This window comes from Dermacentor andersoni, chromosome 7, assembly GCF_023375885.2.
Source record: "Dermacentor andersoni chromosome 7, qqDerAnde1_hic_scaffold, whole genome shotgun sequence".
NCBI lineage: Eukaryota > Metazoa > Arthropoda > Arachnida > Ixodida > Ixodidae > Dermacentor > Dermacentor andersoni.
Window position 1 is genome coordinate 23087448 of NC_092820.1, and position 21991 is coordinate 23109438.

General features: G+C 45.7%; 1 protein-coding gene across 5 annotated transcripts in view; it reads left to right on the forward strand.

Moving 5' to 3' along the window:
* The window catches only part of LOC126535512 (BTB/POZ domain-containing protein KCTD3), a 139067-nt gene that overhangs the window by 20174 nt on the left and 96902 nt on the right, over window positions 1–21991 (forward strand). For 4 of the 5 annotated variants that reach the window (XM_050182324.3, XM_055073161.2, XM_055073162.2 and 1 more), the window contains 5 exons: window positions 3622–3680; window positions 7497–7577; window positions 8591–8752; window positions 14405–14713; window positions 18334–18430. In XM_050182324.3, the coding sequence (XP_050038281.2) occupies window positions 3622–3680; window positions 7497–7577; window positions 8591–8752; window positions 14405–14713; window positions 18334–18430 (708 nt within the window). The remainder of the gene's footprint in view (window positions 1–3621; window positions 3681–7496; window positions 7578–8590; window positions 8753–14404; window positions 14714–18333; window positions 18431–21991) is intronic. The other variant, XM_050182325.3, reaches the window with a different exon arrangement.

Consider the following 21991-nt stretch of genomic DNA (forward strand, 5'->3'; position numbering starts at 1 on the left):
CCAAGAACCACCGCCTATTGTAATCAGCGATCTGCTCATATTCGCTGCTTCGCGTCAACCTGCGACAGGTTGTGCCATGAGCGACAACGTACAGTGGAATGTAGTGCCCGGGCGCTTGGAGACCACTGCCGTTTTTCGTGCATTTAGAAAACAGTGACCGCAAACTACTACTTCAGCGGAATACAACAGCTTTTGCCCTTTGCATTCTTCTTATGGTGACTGCCACAGCTCTGCTAAGCACGCGCGGGTGTCTCACCATCGTCTAACAGCAGTCAAAGCGGAAATTCTCGCAGTGCGACTCCAGGAAGCGGAAACACCGAAACCGGAAATTTTTAAACCGGAAATGCCGGAACCGGATTTGGTGTGAGGGGGAAAAGGCGGCGCACAACAAAGGTTGTCGCTACTTAAGAAAGCGGCAATGGTGCGTGGATGCAGGGGCTTTACATTGGACTAGTGCGAGTGCACCAATCACCTCGGAGGATGTGGGCAAAGGACCGTCGTTGCTTTCCACATTGTGCCCACTTTCACTTGTGCTCGGTATGATGTCGGCAATGTAGTCTTCGTTTTTGGGCTCTCCTGTGGTCGCGACACCATCATCTGCACTCACAGACTCGTCAACCGTTTATTCGTTAATGGCTTCTGGAAATTCTAACAGCTCGCTCCAAACTTTAGCAACAACGGCAATGGTTTCGTTGCACTCCTCAGAATTTACAGTCATCGCCGGGCCCGCGAAAACCGGTCCATCTGAAGCAATTTTGGGTGAATCACTTGTACACGCCTGTGCGTACGCGTCGGGCGCCACGGGCACCAGGTCGCGAGTTTGTCCGCTTTAGCCCTAATCTTCCCCTTATTCTTCAAGATCGTGCTGAGAGGTTTCTTGGAATCTTGCAAGTTGCAGGCAAGGTAAATATACCTGGTAGCAAAGCTTCCATAGAAGGCCATACATTCAAATCACGGCGGTTCATCGGCGGTTCATGCGTCTTAGCGCCATCTGTATGAGGAGGGAACACTTCCGGCAGAAGAAAGAACAATCTGACGCCATAGCCGTTAAAAACAGAAGCGACGTCATTTTGTTTTCAAAGGCGCGAAATTTGTTTTGGTGGTCTGCCATTAGAGCTGTATATTTAAGTGCCCCGCCATTCGACTTGATGGGCGTTTCGAGTTTTCAGTGCGGAAAGCGATGCAAGGTCAGCTGTCCGGGTTTCGAAATCGCACCCCTGAACGGAACGTTCTTTCTTTAGAGGCTGACGAAAGCTTTAGGTGTAGGGTGCTCGTTCTATCGTCGGACGCCAAGCTCGTTGGCCTGTGCAGTCGCACGAAAACAACTAAAGTAAGCAATTATCCGGCGGTCACAACTCACTACTTTTGACTGCACAGGTAAAGAAACGATGAAGCTACCCACGTCACCAAATTCAGACAAATGTCGACAAGCAAAGAGCACACCGTGTTACGGGGGCGTACGGTAACAGGTGAACTTTAAGAAGTGTGTCTTTCTGCACACTTCAAGAGCTACATCGCTTTACAAGCGATAGGGGCGTCAACGCCCGCTCCCTCTTAAGAGGTGCACTAAAAGAAGGTATTTATTGATAATGATAAAATAAAATAGAGTTGCCTTTTCTTTACCGGTCAGGTACATATAAAATTGGTACGGAATTTTATTTTCGTTGAATGAATCTAACTGTGTATCGCTTTAATTAAAAAGCACTTTTTTCTTTCCCAATCTTTGTTCCCTCCAAACATAGTTGCGCTTCAATAGCTGCTGCCATAACCACCCTTTCCGATGTCGGTGTCAATTTGTTCTGAACTGCTTTTCGCTCGAAGATTCGTGACCTATTTGGATCGACCTTGCTGTGGGGACATTCGACTTCTCACCGCGTTCGACCTGATTTATGATTTCGAGATTCACAGCTAAAGGCAACACTGTGGTAGAAGGCCCACAAGGCGCAAACACAATGAACCAGAGAAGCAGTGAGACAACTCGCACTTGAGCCAAGTTGCATGTCAAGGGCACAAGAGACTCTGGTTGGCTGTCTGAGCAGATGCTGTGGGCGGGCCAGGATAAATTTTTGCAAGGGGGTGTCGACGGCTTGCCCGACGCAGTGCAGTCATGGTAGAGTGTACTAGACAATGGTTGAGTGGGACAAACGGCGCTTTCCTGCTGAGGCGCCGCGTGTGCAAAAATTTTGCGAGGGCGCTGCGAGCGAACTAGATTGGGGTGGAGACTCGCTTCACGGCATATTCAGCGTAATTTCGCTGCGTGCACCGAGACTGATTGCGTGCGTAAGCTTTTATAAGGGTGCTTTGTTTCAACTGCAATTTTATATTGACACCTTTTTGCTACGTACACATATTTGAGGAATGGGTTATACAACATGGCGCCTTTAATTTTGCTGCCATTGTCAAGTGCGTCGCCTGCTAGCGAGCGCACGTTCGTTGTGAGGGCGCAGGCAGATGCCCAATTTTTGCACAGAAAGTCTGTGCAGTAAAAGCATGGCAGTTTGGGCGAGTTGGTATGTCATGACTTTTTTAGGCGTGTAGCGCAGCTCAGAAAGAGCAAAAAGGAAGGTGGAAGGGGTAATCAAGGAAGGAAGGAACGGGTATACAGGGGTAGAAGGAAGGAAGGGGTAGCCAGATACATGAATGGAATGTTGCACTGTAGGTTTATTATTTTTTTTTCCATAAGAATACTTCTCGTAAATCTGAGTACAGGGTGCCGCATGGGGCATATATGTTTTATTTGTTTGAAGTGGCAAGCAGGAAGTTTACGTATGTTTTTTTCCGTCTGCATTTCGAAAGACCTACTGATGGAAGATTATATTTGCAGAAATACACACGAGGTACATTCTACTTGAACAAGAAAAGTATTTGTTCTCTGAAGGGAACTCTACTATAACATCAATAACATAGCAGAATGAAAGCTGACACTGCGGCCACAATGCACGCGCAATCACCGAGTGGCATTAAATAAAATACAATGTTATAAAGAAGAGAAAGAAAGGCGCCTATTCTTAAGGCATAAGTACAAACACCTTTTGAGCGGTCTGAACGCATGTACCAGCACACGAAGTAGTATGAATGACCGTTCCGAGAAGTATCTACAAGAGTTTCCAACGGCGCGGCTTTGATGCGGCCCAATTCACTTTGATCGCGGTGCTGCCACAATATTTTTCGTCGTCGCACGTGTCACTGCAGAGCATGCACCGCCCCAGCCGGTCGTCCCACTCCACCTCATTCCAGTGCGCTCGAGTCACGGTGGGGAGAGCAGTTGGATCAGGGAGGGTTGGATGGAGCCGCCGAGTTTCCCTGCCACCGCGAGGGAAAGCCAACTTCTAGGGGCACTTTTGCTCCGCTTGTCGTTCGATAGATCGGGAGTCGCTGCTATATTTTTTTTTATGTGAACGTCATTTTTGCTATACGTACTCATTGTAACTATACCATGTTCAGAAATTGTTCTATATACATACTAATTAGATGTAAATGGGTTCGATGTAGTCGGGTTCGACTGTAATAGAAATATGGTGTACATTTTATATCTTACATAGCTTTCATGAGAGACCTCATATATCCCCTTGGAAGCTAGTTGTGGTCTTTAATGAAATGCCTACAACCTCTATCTTGCAGAGACCTGGACATGAGTGTATTGCGCCACGAGGCCGAATTTTATGGCATCACACCCCTGGGTGAGTGATTCAGAATGCAGTTCAGGATGCTCACGTCAATAGCCGAATGTTGGTGATTAAATCCCCATCTGAAACTGGTAGAGCCCTGCTCACAGCGTGACTGGCTCTGTCACACCTGTGATAAGGGTGGCATTGGCCCCACAAGGCATTGTGGCACTGGCCCCACACATTTGACCCACGTGTGCATGGATCGCCAGAGTAGGCGAGCGGGCCCCATTTAATTAAATGCAGCGTTTTGTCATACTGGGTGCAGGCAACGAGGAACCATTTTATTTTTTCCTAGTAAAGAGGAGCAAGTTTGTATTACCACTACTTTTTGTAAGCTGGGTCTCTTGAATGGTAAACTTGAGCACACTCATGCCAATTGTTGTTCGCAACCAACAATAATATGCTACCTTATGCTCAAAACACTAGAACACTTGTGCCGGCAGCAAAAAACCACATCGTTGACAGTACCATTCAAGCTCAGTTCAGGCCCTGCAGACTGTTCGGTGGGTCTGGACTATCTAAACAAAACTTTTTATATTAAGCCCAAATTTCTCTTGCAGATAATACACAGGATGGAGACTGTAGTCTGAAAAATATGATTCATTCCTTTCAGGCACCCAACCTCGACTCAACCTTCAAATTGTTAAAAGCATACAGCTGAATAATGGATGAGGAATTTTCAATGCTTCTTTGAGTTTTGCTGAGCTTTTAAACTGTGGACTCCATCCAACAACTCTGCACAGGAATGTCAGATATGAGAACATCCAGCTATTTCATGTGCTTGCGCAGTATACTTGGAAAGGACCTGTACAGTGACTAGAAAAATGTGCCTGATGCAAGCCCGCGTGGAAAACAGTCAAAGAAGTAAATCGTAATGTCATAGGCATCAAGCAGAACACAAAAGGAAAAGAACGGACAGGTGCTGAAATGGTGGTCTTCTTTTTTCTGCTCTGCTTGACAGGATGAATCTGTGCCCAACTTCAGTTATTCTTCAAAAGAAGTAAACTCGCTACTAACTCCGAGACCAAACTCTGTGCCATCTAGTACCTTCAAATTTGTTTTGTTAATGCAATTTATGCATATTATTCAAACTTGCATTTCAAGATGTTTGCAGCAGGTTTTAAGTATGAGATTTTCGTCCGTGCTTTTGCTTCTGAAGCACAATGTTGGCCGCCACAAGTTCACACGCAGTGCACCACAAGTGCACCTTGCAAGTCAAACTTCGCACGCAGTCTATATTGTAGATCTTTTTGTTTCACCATTCTTCCACCTCATTTTCACTTTCGCATTTTTCGCGGGGTGAGCATGCTTTAGGAATGCTTCTTTTTTTTTTTTCCGGTTCTCCCAGTGTTTTCATTTTTTATGTGTGAGGTTTCTGTCTGTGTTTTGCCATGCTTTTTCTTTTTTTGCATTCAGGTTGCTCCGCCCCTTTTTTGCGTGCCAGTAATGAGAGCAAGGTTTGACTAGAAATAAAAACCATCTAAATGTTCTTTTATTCATTTTGTGTGTAATGTATTTACTTTGTCTTATGTTGTCTCTTCTACCGCTTGATCTTGAGTTGCTGTCTCTTGTGTCTGCACTGCTCGGTGTGCCTCCTCCACTTGCAGGGCTTTGTCTGGAGACGAATCTTGCATTGCTTGCTCTTGATTTGATGACCGATGACGTCATTCACATTTAACAATCACAGCTTTGCGCTTCAAAATTAAATCTGTCGGTCACGTAAGACGTAAGGCTCGTATCCCCTTAAGCAATGGCTCATACCCCCGTAAACGCAGCCTCCGCATTAGAACGACAGAAAAGAAGTGAAATTCTACGCTGGAACGACAAGCGCCAATAGATGAGCCAGCTGTGGAAGAAGACAATGATGACTATGATGAATGCGGCAGCAGTGGCACGAGCACATTCGCACGGTAGTGCCAAGGGGCACCAGCGAGCCAGCTGTGGAAGAAGACGACGACGCTCGAGCCATTACTGATAACGATAGCTTTAGTGAAGTCCGACAACGATGGCACAGGGTCTGCATAAACAGCTTCGCTGTGAAAGCAAGCTTGCATTTCCTACAAAGTTATGGTGCAACTGTCGCAGGGCTCGGGATTCACTTTGGCCACCTGCACCATGCACCGTAATCCACCTACCCAAATAATTCCATCCCCATCAGAATGCAGCTGCAGTGGCTGGGAATCGTACGCGCAACCTTGTCCTCAGCAGCATAACAATATATATATATATAATTTTTACGGCGCAACCAAGAGTGGCGAGAAGAAGATGATTTGACGTGTAAAAGTGGAATCACTATCAACAGACATCTTGATTATGCATCGTTGTCTGTCATGTCAATATTGTAAATACATCTTTATATGTGGCTTCTTCAACGTAACAACACACACACAATTAAACTTCAATATAACAAAGTAGTTAAAATGAGCAATTTGCTTCCTTATATTCAAATTTTGTTTGTTTAAATTTGACCATTTATGCAAATAAGTACAGTCGCCGATCGATTTTTCTTGCACGGAAAGGGGCCACAGAATTGTTCGCATTATCAGGCAATCAAAAAAAGTGGATTTGAATGAGAAAGCAATTCATTTTGATGAATACAAGTGTCGGCGACAAATGATACGGTTTCATGCAACGTCGACAATATCTTCACATAGGCAGTGAGAATTAAGCGAAGCCAGCCACGCTTTCACATGCACTCCTCCCCTCCGCGACTGATAGCATCACCTGCACTGGGAGGACATTATCACGAAAAGCGCCGGCAGTAGGGAGCGAATGCTTTGTCTGCCTCTCACTCCAACGGGTCCCTGAAACCAGAGATTATGCAACCTCCAATACTAAAGACATGGTAGAGACAGCTTGTGTGGTGCCATGCCGGCTCGGCACACCCACTCTTTGCATATGCGGTCGATTATATCTCTAATGCAGCCACGGCCCAGGCGCATGCCAACTTGCCCCCTCTCTCGCATGCTTGCTTGCATTACCGCGAGCTCACTCCCCTCCACCTCTTTCCCTTTGCTCGCACCGGAAGGTGGCACATGTGAGGCCACCATCTTTTGTCTCACACCCTCGCACCTAAAGCACACTGTGCCTTAGGATCTGATCGCACTTGGACTTTATACGGAACAAGATGCTGGCCCCACTTCGGCGGTCGCTCTTACAGCAACCACGATGCACAATTTGAGAGGTGTGTTTGCAAGTAGCCACTTGTAATTCAATTATTTCACCATCTGTGTCCACGGAAGTTTCCATTTATTGTCTCGGCATTCCGTTTCGGCAGCAGTGACATTTATTTATATTGAAATGACATACAATACACTTCGTTATATTAAGTTTCTAAATACATGGTTTTCTATGGACGAGTGGTTATGAAAAGCTCAATATATTGTTACATAGAGTATTTTGTTATATGGAAGTTTGTTATGCCAAGGTTTAACTGCGTATACATAAATGTTCTATAACGTCCCTTGGTGTTGTCATTGCCCAGCATGATGTAATGATTCTGTTCTGATGCTATTCTTCTTTGCGTTTTGCCAGTAGTCCAAGTGCTATGCACTTTGTCAACATTATCACTGGGAATCGGCAAGCCATGAACACTGGCTGATAAGCAAGGAATAGAAATGAGGAAAAGGAATTCGTACGCTGTGTCAGCCCCTTTCTTTATGCAAATGCATTTTCACAGTGTGGCACAATCTTGCTGGTGCCTTTAAAAGGAACTGTACAGTTCCAGTCACGTCTGGCTGCTCCAAACGGGGCAAACAGTCATGAAGTAAACCTTTTCTCTCCAACTGCTGCATTGTCATCAGCTCTTGAAATGCCACTGCCTTGCAGTGAAGCGGCTGATCCTGTGCGAAGACCTGCACCAGTCCTCCTGTGGCGATGTCCTCTTTCATGGCTACCTGCCCATGGCTGGTGAGCTGTTGCCTGTCTCTGCATTGAGAACTACTGGTTGGCAGAAGCTCCTACATTCAGTAAACATGGAGACATGAAGGTGTAGCAAATGTCCTCAGCCTTTTCCATCTGTGAATATGACCCTTTTGTCGTGGCAACCTGAAGCAGTGGCCAGCCAGAAGTGCATCTAAACTATAGCCAATAGAAATAATTCAAACAAGCCACCGGATTGCTCTCAAGATCAATCCTCAAGTCCAACTGCAATTTTCCTATTGAAATACATGCCAGCTCTGAAATGCTCTCTTTAAACAACACCAGACTGATTGCAATAAAATTGATTGCATTTACGAGAGAAAATTCAATTCAGCTGACTGCTGGGAGGAGAATTTTGATTAGAGTGTTAAATTTGAAACAGAAATTGCCGGAAGGAGTGATAAGCTCAAAACATCACTGGAACAAATGTTTTCAACTCCATTATTTTTTACCAACACAGACCCAGTCAGCCCTCGTTATAATGAAAAGGGTTGTGATGAACTAATAGATATGAATGTGTAATTTACATTAATTATAATCAACATTTATTTTAAATTCCCATAGAAACCCAAGCATTTAAAATCTTTTAAGAAAACAGTTTTTTGATAAATAGAGACAGTAAAACCTTGTTATATTCAATATTCATTATAAGCATACACACGGTTAGAGGCAAAAAAGAAAAAGTTACATTCTGCTCTATACAAAAGGAATGAAAGCACGGTACCTGCAATGCGCCAACAAAAGGTCTCCTGTAGTGTTCTGTGGCCTGTCAGCAGCTTGCTGTGCCGATACAAAACACGAGAACAACAAAAATTGGCAGTTTCGCCTGGGAGTGGAGCATTGAAAAGCGATAGCATGGTTTATAGTAAAGCGTAAAGTGACCAGTTTATTTTTTGCACACAGCCACTTCAGCTGGTTACATTGTGACTGTTGTGACACTCATGCCTTTTTGCTGGCTGACGACAAGCAGTGTCCTGGAGTCACGAAATTTATGCGTGCAGCAGTACCGCCGTACGAGGTTGCCACTGGCGGCCGCAACGGGGCACCCTCGGGTCTCCTGCCGACACCCGCCGGTGGAGCCGACCGTCGTCCCGAACATGGGGCTCCACGGCCGCCCTTTGTTGTTGATCCGTCGTGCCTGACGGGGCTACCCGGCGTCGTCGGTGAGCGTCGCAACTGTGGTTTTCTTTAAGCATGTCTTGTGTCACCTGACCGTTTCATGTGCAGTCACCTGCATTTTGTAGGCACAATTTTGGAGCACAGTTGCATGCTTTGGTCCACACGCATTCCATTCCTGCACATGGTGGCTGAAGTGTGTGAGGAGCTGACAAAGTGGTTAAAGATGAATGGCCCGGAGGAAAAGAGTGCAGTCAGGAGTAAAACCACACCGAGTAAGAGGGCTACGATTCCCTGTGGGTGTGCATTCTCGCAACACATTAACCCTGTCAGGGTAGATTTTTTTTCACCATATGCGACTGCCCAGGGCCGATTTTTTTTATTGCAGATTCCAATTCTGCTGAGGGACCTGTGTCGAAAAAAACTTACCAAAATTTTACTAGGGTGACCATAAAGTGAGAAAAAAATATTTTGCGTTGGTACATATATACTCTTTATTCATAAATAACAAAAAAAAGGAAATAAACTTATAAGAATTAAAAATTTGATGCATTGTAATAGTTCAAGGTTTAGAATATGCGCACATGAGAGTATTTCGCAAGTCTCAAATGTTCCTGCTATTACACTAATGTGTACATCCATAGCGTAATCGAACTGCGTATGTGCCGCACTCAAGAAAACTGTGGTTGTTTACCCATCAAAAAAGCAAAACGTGTGACAAACTGCTGCTAATCTTCATCTCATCGGCAACCAGAGGCAATTTGATATCGCAAGTCTCCCCCCCCCCCCCCCAAAAAAAAAAAAAGAAAGGAAAAGGAAATGCATGCAAGGCAGCATCCTTCCTATGCACGCCCCTGTGAGCACTAAACAAGCGAGAAACAGGCAGCCACCTTTTGAGTGATTAGTAACGAGATAGCCATCAGTTTTGCGAGCGCAAGAAGCTAAAACGGCCCGCGGTACAAAACCCAAACCGCCACCCAGCCACACGCGCACCAATGCACGAGCAGTAGTATATAGATGCGCTGGAGCAAACTAGCTCTAAAACAAATCATGCAATGAAAACCTAGAGAGGGAGGTGCAGGACAAAAATTCCCTGTATTCCTACATAGTGGCAGCGCATGCCAGGAAAGAAAAAATTGGGAATTTTCTCCTCGCTCGTTTCGAAGCTGCTGGCAACTGGCATATGTCGTCGTATGCAAGATTCCCATAAACGACTGATATTGGCCGATAGCTGACATCACTGAAGAAGGGTGTTTGGATCAGTGCGCTTCTTAAAACAAACCCAAGCGCTTACCGTGCTCATAGCAAAAGTTGCGCCATGTGCACTACAGTTGTGTGTGGCTGCATCTGCTGCACCCTGTAGACACTGCACAGGGTGCCAAGGCAAATCCTTTCACCGTTGAGATGCTCGGACAACCCCGTGCTCTGATTGGTCTTTGTGGGTGAAGTGGCTTTGGGCACGCGGCAACGTGAGTCAGGTCGAGCCCCCACCGGATCGCTTCCTAGTCTTCCCAAGTTGCGCACCTTCAAAGTGCATCGCCATCATAATCCGTGACGTTGGGAATCCTTTCAGTGCGAGTCTGCAGTGCAGCATCCATCGCTGAACCAATGGACCCGCTGCTTATGTACTTGCATAGGCGAACACACCGGCAACGTTTCCTTTGAGCGTTGGACATTGCGTGATTGTAGTAGAGACACGTGCGGAAGGAATAGTGCTACTTATGGCACTCAGTATGAGGAAAAAACTGCAGACTTGTGTGACCCTGCACAATCGCAACCCAATTTTCAGCAAAGCTGTTTCTTTCAAGCAGTTGCAATATAAATTTCAGTGTCCCGTAATTAAATCACACACTTCAATATGATGCCCTTATATCACTGGTCCAGCATATGCCCCATTCGGGCGCTTAGTACACAAACTTCCCAAAAGCGATAAGTCATCCACATGCATGTTGTTTAGTGAGAATATTGGCCATAATATTCCCCCCGTTTTCACTGGATGTGCTCTTGTACCAGCTTACAGTTCCCCCAGGGCTTCATGTTAACTTCTGCATTCTTCTTAAAAACACAATTAGTATAACACTCCGAATAGCCTGCATACGTAATTTACTACTAAGGCCTGCAATTTCTTCACACACTATAGGCTTTGTTTACACGTTATCCATAATGTGCCTCTACTTTTAAAGAAATTAAAAACAGTATAATTTTTGTAGTTCATCAAAGACACCATAGAAACCTACTACAAACCTCCTTTAATGGAAAAATAAGCAAAACAAAAAGGAGAATTCAGTAATCATTTGCAATGCTTCTAATCTGGCTGGGACATCTAAAGTTGTGCCACACATTGCATTGACCATGAGCTCCATTTCCAGTAAAAATAAACTTGATGTAAAATAGAGTTATATCAGTTTATTGCAAAGCACAGCTGATAGTGACAATATGACACTTTCGAGCACTTGCTCAAATTTTTAGCAAAGGCGGTATTTATTTTGCACGCATTTAACTTCACACATATATTTGCCATGGCCTTTCCTCCATTTTCACTAAATCTGATCTTAGTGGCATTTGTTGTTCCACCAGGGAAATAAGTTAAATTATTTCCACTCGTAAAACACTCATAACTCTCCAGAGCATTTGCATAAGTAAGTTTCACCAAATTTGAAGTTGCTGTCTTCTGTAATCTCTTTAGGACATTGGGAAATGTAGAAAATAGAAGCAGTATCACACTCTGTAACACCTGAATAAGTAACTTTCTACAAAGGCTATAATTAAGCTACAGAGATTAAACATTTCTCGTTAGTCACACCTGACAAGCTTCCTATTTCAACGAAATAGAGTTCACCAAGGAGACTGGCGAACAGCAACTACATGCTGTGCATAAAGTATACAAATTGCGAGAAGATGCGTATTCAGCAACTATATTTAAAGCACATTATTGCACCGGGCACTTCAAACTTTTGCCACACGTCACGCATAGAACAGTCCCCTATTCTTTAGAATATGAAATATCTGCTATTTTTGGTCTGCCCACAGAAGAGAGAGAGAAAAAAAAGCATTTCATATAATGCTTCTATAGGGGCCATTGACAAGGGTTGAACAATTTTCTTTTAAACCCTAATCAACAGGCATTTCAAACTTCACCTGCTTATTGTACTTAACAATCCCCACACTTCCTGAACATATAGATTTTGTGAGCGATTTAGTATTTTGTTTAAAACTATAAAAACTTGAATATAATGTTTTTGAGCGGTTCTAGTTGCGATAACAGGTGCACTGTAAAAGCAGCCATGCACGCCTATCTGGTGCACCATAGCACAGCAAAATTATGAGACCAACGTCGAACGTAGTAGCAGCGGCTGTGAGTATGTGTTGCCAAGGGCGCCTGTTGATTTCTACTGAAAGAAGGAACACATATTGAACGAGCCAGCGCCATAGGCGACTCCTTCTAAACATTGAGGGGGAATGAGAAAGGTCACTTCTAATATCTAGGCTCGTACTAGGTCTCTCTCAAAAATTATTCCTGTAATATATTCCTAGGAGGCACCACACTCGTTCTAAGGCATTTTTGGCACCTCAAAAGAAAGATGGATCAGGACCCTTTTAAGAAGGTTGTGTAAAGGTTCGGTGTGAAGGTTTGGTGTAAAGGTAGTCTTTTTGGTTTGGGGTCAGCTACGAAAAATATTCAGGCTCGTTGACGAATGCATGAGAGCTACATCCAATGAAGGTAGCATGTCTGCATGGTCAAACATAAAAAACAATTTGTACCTTGTGCTATCGGTGGTCTATACAGAATACCTTTGTCATGTAGCCATGCTAGGCAATGTTTGCCTTAATGAGCACAAGAATGCGATAAAAGAATCCTGTGTTTTACCCGAAAGGCAAAACATGGGTTGCGATAGCAAATTAGTATACAGTGTGGGGTTTCTCACTTGTGCTCTTGGGACAAAGGAACACCACAGTAGTGCAAACGATCACAAGGGCATATATTGCACCTTGCATAGATCAATGCCTGCTAGCCGAGTTGCTATCCCCAACACATGCCGATGGGCGCGCGACAAATCTAGAAAGTCCGACTCACCGCGACCGGATAGCGAGCAAATGTGTTCGCGCCCATGCTGAATCCCAACACGTGGTCGTTCCCGCGTATGGTTACGCGAACGGTGGCACGTTCGAAGGAGGCCACGCGAGACGGTCTCGCAGAAGCACGGATCGGCGCACGCGCGGCACGTCCACGCTGCTTGCCTTTCCCGAACCAAAGAGGAAGCACGTTGTCCTTTATGCACCCAAGTAGCCTGCCGTTAGGCGGCGTTAGCAGAGCCACACTCGCGCCATCTTTTGCACTGCGCTTCAACCACACCGACCGCAGCGGGCCCCAGGCCACGTGGCAAAGCCGGATTATAGGAGACGGGAGCTATGTGGGAAAATCAGGGAACGCGTGAGTGCCGCGCATCCCCACAACAGCTATACGAAATAAGGATAATATATTTATCGGCCATATAAAGTCGTAAACGTTCACTTACTAACTAAATGAACAAGCATGGTGTCACGTACGCGCAGGCAAACATAAACACACCTCGCTAGATGAGCGTGGACACTCTCTGTCAAAACGCTGGGATAAGAAAGAGTGGCTGCAGCAGTAAGTGAATTTACCTTCATGCTGCCTCTTGCTTCAACGGGAACTAGGCCGTGAGAACACAGTGCACATGAAGCTACGAGCTCTTGGCGCACCTAGACTCTCTACTCGTCACAGATCACTTTAAAACATAGGGCTCGTGCGACCGCACTCAGCTGCGCCGCGTGCAGCTGCCGCGGGAGTATAACCCCCCGGTGCCTTGTAAGCGGTGCAAGGCGGCGTGCTTCCTCCCCACCTTCCTCCCTTGCGTGTGCGAGATCAAGCCACCGCCCTCAGCTTGCCCTCTCACGCTTTCACTCACACCTACAGCATATGGTATGGAATGTAATACGTTATGTAATAGCCTTATGTAATACACTTATGTAATACCCTTATGTAATACTCCTCCAATGGGGTTTTAAGGTAATAAAGTGAAGTGATATGGTGCATGGCCTCGGTCTTATTGCACTTGGACTTCATACAAAACATCACAGTGACTGCGATGACGATGGCAAAGATGCACCTGGAGCGTCGATATAATTGCTATTGCTATGAAATAATGCAATGTCACGCTTTGCTGTGCATAGCCGAGAGAGTGGATCTGGTCGCTCTGGTACTTTATTTCATAGCATCATGATATTGTACACGCATTGCAATCAAAACATAAGGGAAATCATTCAGGCTTATTAAACCAACAAAACAGCTGCATCCTGTGTAAGCCAGCCAAGTTTCACCCAGTCAAAAAAAAAGGGGGGGGGGGGGAATGATGTTCCTAGAAAGATCATAGCATTGAAGCTGCTGTGCTGTGCCTGTTTGCGTTTTTGTTCATGCTTTGCACGTGCATTTATCGCCACCAATGCTGTGCATCACACTATATATAGTCTCCTCTCTTCAATAAAAACTCACTTGATAGTAGCTGTTGTCTTGCCTTTTCCTCCTTTAGTCTCATCTTTTGACGCCTTACTCAGAATAATCCAATGCCAACTCATCCAACTTTCAGTATACCACAGTTTGTGTGACTTTCTTGCCCCCCTCGCTTCTCACTCGTGCAATATCACAACACGGCATGACAGACGTGTTCTGCCTTCAGATGCGCGGCCAGGCTCAGTGTTCCGCGTGATGCCCGAGGCGGGCGGCTCCCGACCTCCCCCAACCTCGTCATGCGGCCACTCCCGCAACCCGTCGCTGGACGCCCGGCAGGCTGGACCGTCGGCGTCCATGGCGCCTCCACCACCACCGCCGCAACTGTCACGCAGCTCGTCCGACCTGCGGCCAGGTGGCGTCCGGGGCCACTCGCGTGCATCTTCCCTCGACCTGCGGCACTCGCGCAACTCTTCGGCCGACTTCAGCCGCCGCATCCGCGACGACAGCGGCTGGGCCAGTGTCGCACTGCCCCAGGGTGAGTGAGTCACAGGTCTGCACTGGACACTTGTTTGATTACTAGAACATGAGTGGCATTAGTGGAAAGGGTGGTATCATAACAACCTAGGGAAGAGAATGGGTAAGAAGTTGTGCAGGTTGAGCACACATGTTGGAATCTTGTATGTAGAGCTACGCTTTTGTGATGCTGAAAATTAAGTTCTATGAAAATAAATGGAATGCTTACAGTTTTGTTTATTTTCTTGCTACACCACGTTTAATCTCGTGCAATGCTTGTTTTTGCACGAGACTGTTAACAAGCGAGGCCGAGATGGCAAGCACCAAATCGGGTTGACGTGCAGTTTGGGACATCCACACAGCGATGTCACGAGAGCAAAGGCAGTGCATGATGCTTGCTGAGGAAAGAATGCCGGTGGTAGGTGTGTGCACGGAGAAGTGTGATGCATATCTAGCTGCATTGAAGTATTCTGTGCCCCTTGTGCCATAGTGGCTGTAAAGAAGTTGCGGGACTTTCATCACACTTGGTTGTCGTGCCGCGTGATGAGGAAAGGACGCAAGAAAATTAGTCGAACACATAATGGAAACACAACCTACATTTATGAAAACTAAAAAAAAACTACATTTATAAAACCCACAATTACCAAACTACAATCACAAAGGACGTTAAGGCACACGACACGACATGACTAGGCTAGAAGTCCTGAGGCTGCCGTGTGTCCGAGAAACAAACAGTTAAAAAGAGCTCACGGTACAGTAGACAGGAGACTAGAGGTGCCAGAGGGACGGTGCTGTAATGAGGGGCGGTGGCGTGATGACGTAGAAGACACCTCGATGTTGGACAGGAAGAAGATGGCTTGCCACAAACCAAGGACAGCCACTTGGCAGTCAGCCTGCATCCGAGCCACAGTGCACGTTGCAGGTATGGTCAGCCTGCCCTGCGAACGACTTGTGCGCGAGCCGCAGTGCTCAATGCATATGCAGGCATTAGCCAGGCCACAAATGGTGCTCCGCTGAACAGCCAACCCAGGAGACGCATTGTCGTCGGCGCCGTTTTCTTTCACTCATCACAGTGGCACATAGTCATTCTGGAGGATCGGCCAAGAATGGGCAGACGCCTAATAATCCAAGAATTGTACTAGTAGCAGCAGTAGAAAACTTTACTTGTTTTGTAATGAAGTCCCAGATGCTGGAGCCTTCAGCCCAGGGCCCCATTCACTGCTGCTATCTGGCTGGCATGGTCAATCAGGTATCACTGGTTGTCCAAGACTGTGATGGAAAGAGCGAATTGGTAGCCCCAATTTAATAAAACCAAAGTTATTCAATAACATGGGCTATTCCAATAACTCACCTGTGTGCTTTAGAAATAACCTATGAGCTGGCATTATCCGCACAGGTATTCATGTCGTTATTTATTGTTTTATTTGGCAGAACAGAGGTGTGCTCACTGGCACTACATTGTTGGTCAAAATTACTCGGCCTACTTGGGACACCACACCAACAAGCGACAGGCGAAACCTCCAGGGGGTATTGCCACCAACATACCTTGTATTGTTCAGAGTAAGAGATAGAAATTAAGTACTGTATTTACTGGCATAATGATCGCACTTTTTTATAAAAGAGAATTGCTGCAAATTCAGGGGTGCGATCATTATGCGGGTTAAATCTTACGCGAAAAGAAAAAAAAAATTTTCGTCCCGCAGCAAATGCGGGATGACAGCAGGCCAACAAACGGGCAGCTGACGCTGTGACACTGCGGGATACCAAAACAAAAGTGGCGGCCGGCGTAGTAAGCCGAATGCGCCGAACGCGATTTTTTTTCTTTTCATGAATACATTACGCACACTGAAACAGTTTCTTCCGTATGAGTGATGAATAATATTGTTAATATCGGCAAGTTTACAGCAATAACATAGCCATGTCCACTCTGATGGGACAGAAACAGAGATGGGCAGGCTTAGCTGCCAGTGACATAGAAACACATGGTGGGCATGCTGCGAAAACTGCACCATTTGTCTTCACTACTATCCTAATACGGCATGTTTCCACTAAGGGTGGGCAACCATCTTAGCTGTGTCACAAGCGTCGGCATGTGAATAGGGTACACTTCTAACGTATCAGTGTGAAGGTGGCTACTATTGTTGCCGCTCACAATTTGTTGCATGCCCATGAGTGCAGGCGAGAGTAATCGAAAAGCGCCTTTGTGGTGGTTGTTAACCACAACCATTATCAAGCCTATAAATAATAAAGCCAAGGCAAGTTTGGTTATAGCTTTCTTTTTTTCACGGCCCATGATCTGTAGCCCACTAATCACGCACAGCGTCTCATAGTCTCCACGACTACACTTCACAAAGCCGTGGAAGACATTCAGGGGCTCAATAACTGTCACTGAAGTGCGTGCACGAGTGGGCTCATTATTGTCCCTTCCATTGCCCACTGGAACGCTGTCGGTGACTTCATATTTCATGTTCACGTGTAATGTCTGCATGTCTGCTTATGTGTTCACATTGTCTGTGTTCAAGGGTCTGTTATTCCCATCGCCCTCTTCGTACAATAGCGTAAATGCACATGTGGCTAAGATTTTTTGCCAATAACGGTTCAGGGTGATGTTCTGTCTTTTAAACATACACTTGTTTCACCCAAATTGACATAGATAATGTAATTTTACCGTTCTTGTGTAGTTAATGTGTAGTCACAAGGCCGAAAAACCTTCACAGTGGCAGCATGCCGCAGTTGTTTCCACTGTTCATGCTTCCGGCCAACTGGAATGCTTCGCTTTGTTGTGTAAATTAGTCATGTCCAGCTGGTAGTAGAATATATCACGAGTTCTCGAATAAAAATTGGTGGCTGCACTTGCAGTTTTAAAATGACGGGTGATCGGGAACCGGCAGCCATTTTGACACGGCAATACGATGCCGCTTATAGGTCTTAAGATGGACTTTTCTAACTAAAGTATGCAGCTAGGTGCGGGGACACACTGGAACAAAAATGACGCTGAAAGTCTGGTTTCCACCAAAGTGCTGGCGAAACGCAGCTTCAGTGCAGTTAATTTCTCAGTGTTTCCTAAAGAGCGAGTCCATATATATTTAACTACTGATATGACGGCCACTTTTTGCAAAACTATCCAGTTTGTTATGAACCGGTGCATCTGTATATATATTCAAAGACTTGCCTCAAGGCATCGTGCATGTATGACATATATCTTAAGCATATTGTGTGCATTGGGTGGCCGCTAGTGACATAAAAAATCACTAGAGCAGACTTTAAGGAACACATGTTAGGGTATGTAATTAACTGTCTAAACATTGAGAGGCTGCATTTATTAACAATAAATTACACAAATTCATTTCAATTGTTAATGACAATGGTTGATGAGGATTGATTAAACATCTGACACTTACGCATTGTGACGGGACAAACGGTTGGACACTAGAATACTTTTCCATGACCCCATGGCCTTCCTGTCTGAAACTGTTCTGGAGTGGTTTACAGTAACAGCCAACAAACTAAATAATGCTATCATGTTTTGAGGAACTCTATTGCATATTTGCTGCTGCTGTACTTCAGAGTTTATGGTCGTCCGCATTGAGTCGTGGAACTACACCCAGCCTTCCCACTGACTGGATGCTCTCCTGTTGGCAGGTGTGTCAGCATGGCCGGACAATCTCCGGGTCTGCATGGTCAAGGGCCACCAGAACTGGATCGCCGTAGCCTATGCTCACTTCGTCAGCTGCTACAGGTGGGACCTAGCTCAAGCGTCTTGCATCCTCAAGGGGCCATTGGGGCAGACTGCCATAATTATTCGATTATAAGGCAAGGGTGCAGTTGGGGCAACCAAGAAGAAAAGCTTCAGTATGCCACGTTATATAAGGCAATATAGCATAGCTGACGGATTATTCAGAATCAGCAGGGATTGTCCGAAATACTGAATAACTAACACAACCAAAACGCAATATGACGACCAAGAAACGGGGGGAAGAGAGCTTCAATGCACAGTGTGCAGGCTATATGCAAATTTTTTCTTTAAGTGTGGCTTCACGGCATATCGAATTTCACCTCGTAGTGCACCTTCACGACATTGCGACTTGCACTGCCGTAAAGCTATACTGTAAGACAAAATTTGAGTTGCTGTGAAGCCACACCTAAAGGAAAAATTCGCATATAAGGCGGGGGGGGGCCTCCTGTGACGTTGTCATCACAGGAGGCCCAGCAGGCGACTCAGTCCCTCCAGGGCTTCGTTCTCGTGAGGAACCTTCCACTCCACTACGTAGAGCACCTGGATACAAGACCCCTTTGGGGCCACCGAGGTGACGCCTCGGTGGAACTCGTATATCGCTTGCCGCCTATGACCCCTCTTAGCAGTTGTTATAGCAGTGCCATTCTTTAAAGGGCGCGTTACCAGGTCTGGTCACTTTGAGCTGACAAGCGCAGAGCATACAATGCGCGATAACGATCGTGTCTGCAAAGTATTACATCGCCACATGCGAGTGTATAGAGAAAGACATGGCTAGTGTGCCTACGTACACGTGTTTGTGCTGTGACGTCGCTCGTGGTGACACGTGACTTCGAGAATTATTCGAGGCAACATCTGTTATTTGTGTAATATGTTGCTAGAATAGATGAATTAAAGCTTACAGAAATAATAAAAGACACAAACCAAATGGCTGCATGTTTTTGTTTTACTTTGCACCGCAGCAAGAGAGATGTACTTCCGTTTCATCTGCTCGTTCCCACGTCGTGCAGTCACACGCGCAGACACCGAAACTATCTCGCTTTCTGCCATGTCCCAGCGCATGACCATGCTCTGTGAGGAGCTTGTGTCTTCCTCAGTATTCGGCTTATACCACTATTCAGGTGTCCTCATGCAAAGTGCGCAAAATTGTGCGCTGCGTGGAACCAAACAATCAACAGCTCACGTGTGATGCCGTCGTCAGCGGACTTAAGACCTTTCTTTATCTCATCGCGAAATATTTGGAAGAAATTCGCAGCACAATTTGAGACAATTCTATTTTTTGTGTGTGTTGTTTTCGAAATTGGGCTTCGTGAGGTGCTCTGGCACTGCTGATCACTCAGGTGTGGCTTTCTGTTGATGTGTCGCTGCCATCTTGTTATGCCCATAATCACCAGAAATTGGAGATTCAGATAGCTGCAGCTCTGTATTTGTTTCTCCATGCAGAAATAAAAGCAACAAAAGGCAGTGTAAAAAGGGAGAACTAGCATCAGAATTCTTTACTGCAGTCACGTTACACGCAGGGAGCGCTCCTATTGGCTGACGTGAAATTGAATCACTGGGCCTCTTCGATTATCTGTTGGGGACGGATAATTGAAAAGGCCCAGTGGTGCGCTTCTTTCACGTACATTTTGGCAGTAGTGAGCTGCACGTGTTCCGAGGCCAACATCTTAAGATCTGCCTGGTCATTTCGAGTTTCTTTCTTTGCTGTGTCTTCTTTGCTGCGCCTGACGGTGATAAGGACGTGATTTGCAGAAGATAAGGGAATCTGATTACTTTTCTTTGCCGCGACGAAGCTACTTCGTATCGAGTGGTCTGATGGCTGCAAAGGTTTCAAATTGTCATCCGGTGCCGAAGACGACCGAAGGCATGGAATGTAGAGATAATCGTGGTAGCAGATGCCGCCGATCTTGCTCACTAGGCAACACTGAGTCACGTGTGATTGTCGTGCCGGCTTCTGATAACATTGCAAGGTGTTCAAAAATGGCCAACAAGTTGCATGATACTGTACAAACCAAAAGCTTTTCTTTTTTTCTGTTCTTTTCTTTTTTGTGGGGGACGCACAGGGGTTGGTGGCGTAGGTCTCCTTGCAACAGCAGTGGGACCTGGGCATCGGCGCATGGCAGCTCGATCACTCGTATCTTCTGCCGCGCCACGGTACACAGCTTACAACATTGGAAATTTAGTACTTTGTAAGCTAGACATGGGCAGCAACCTTTGAAAATTTTGTATAATCCCGAAATTCATATCGGTCGTTATCGCATCACCGAGACTCTATTGTACTTCAAAAGCACACAGCTGGTGCACTTTAGCTGTACTAACCCATAAGGCTGAAGCATGGAAGATAACAAAAGAAATTTGAGTTATTGATAAGGACTGCACATTTGAGTGATTGTACTAAAAGAAAGGTAGGTGTAAGCTTGAGAAACAAGGAGTGCAGTATGGATTAGCGACCGAACAGATGTACAACATTTACTAACATAATGCTCTTTTTTTCATTAAAGATTGATGCGAAATTGGGAGGAAGATGCTTCTGAGAAAACATTCTAGGTGCTAAATAGAAACATGAAAAATGAAGTGTGTAAGTCGGGGTTCTCATGCCAGCCACTGAAACTACATACTACTTTCAAACTTTACTTACCTTTGGAAACGCGGGGAAGGTGGGATATGGAAATTCAAGATGATGAGCAAGACGAGAATAAGGTTAAAGCAGGAGCCAACATTTCATCGAGTGGACTTGTCTTTCTCAGGGTGACCTATGCTCTCCTCGGCCTAGTATATATAGGCACGGTTCTTCTAAAGGGGGGGGAGAGGGTAAGGCGGGTGGGTGAGGCAAGATACAAGGATGTGTTAGCAGCGAGGGTGTAGAATTCAAAAGACAGGTGTGCTACTGAATGTCGGTGAAGAAATGCGAAGTAGCACCATATGCCAGCCAGTTACAGTGACACGTCAACCGGCTGACACACAACGCTACCTCACTTTCCTCCACCAACATTCGGTAGCACATTGTTCTTTTCAATTCTACACCCTCGCCGCTAACATACCCTCGTTTCTTGCTTCACCCACCCGCCTTACCCTCTCCTCCGTATAGAAGAACCATACCTACCATATCTACTCGCATAATGATCACACTTTTTTGGCAAAAAGATTGCTGCAAATTCAGGGCTGCGATTATTACGCGGGGTAAATCTCCCGCGAGAAAGAAATAGTTTTTTCATCCTGCATTTGCTGCGGGATGACAATAGGTCAACAAACAGGCGGCTGCTGCTGTAACAGTGCGGGACACCAAAACAAAAATGGTGGCCGGCAGAGCAAGCCGAACGCACCGAACGAGATTTTTTTTCTTTTCGTGAGTACATTACGCGCATTGAAACAGTTTCTTCCGTATCAGTAATGAATAATATCGTTAATATCGGCAACTCCACGGCAATAACCTAGCCATGTCCACTTTTATGGCACAGAAACAGAGATGGGCGCACTTAGCTGCCAGTGACATAGAAACACATGGCGGGCATGCTGCGAAAACTGCGGCATTTGTCTTCACTACTATCCTAATACGGCATGTTTCCG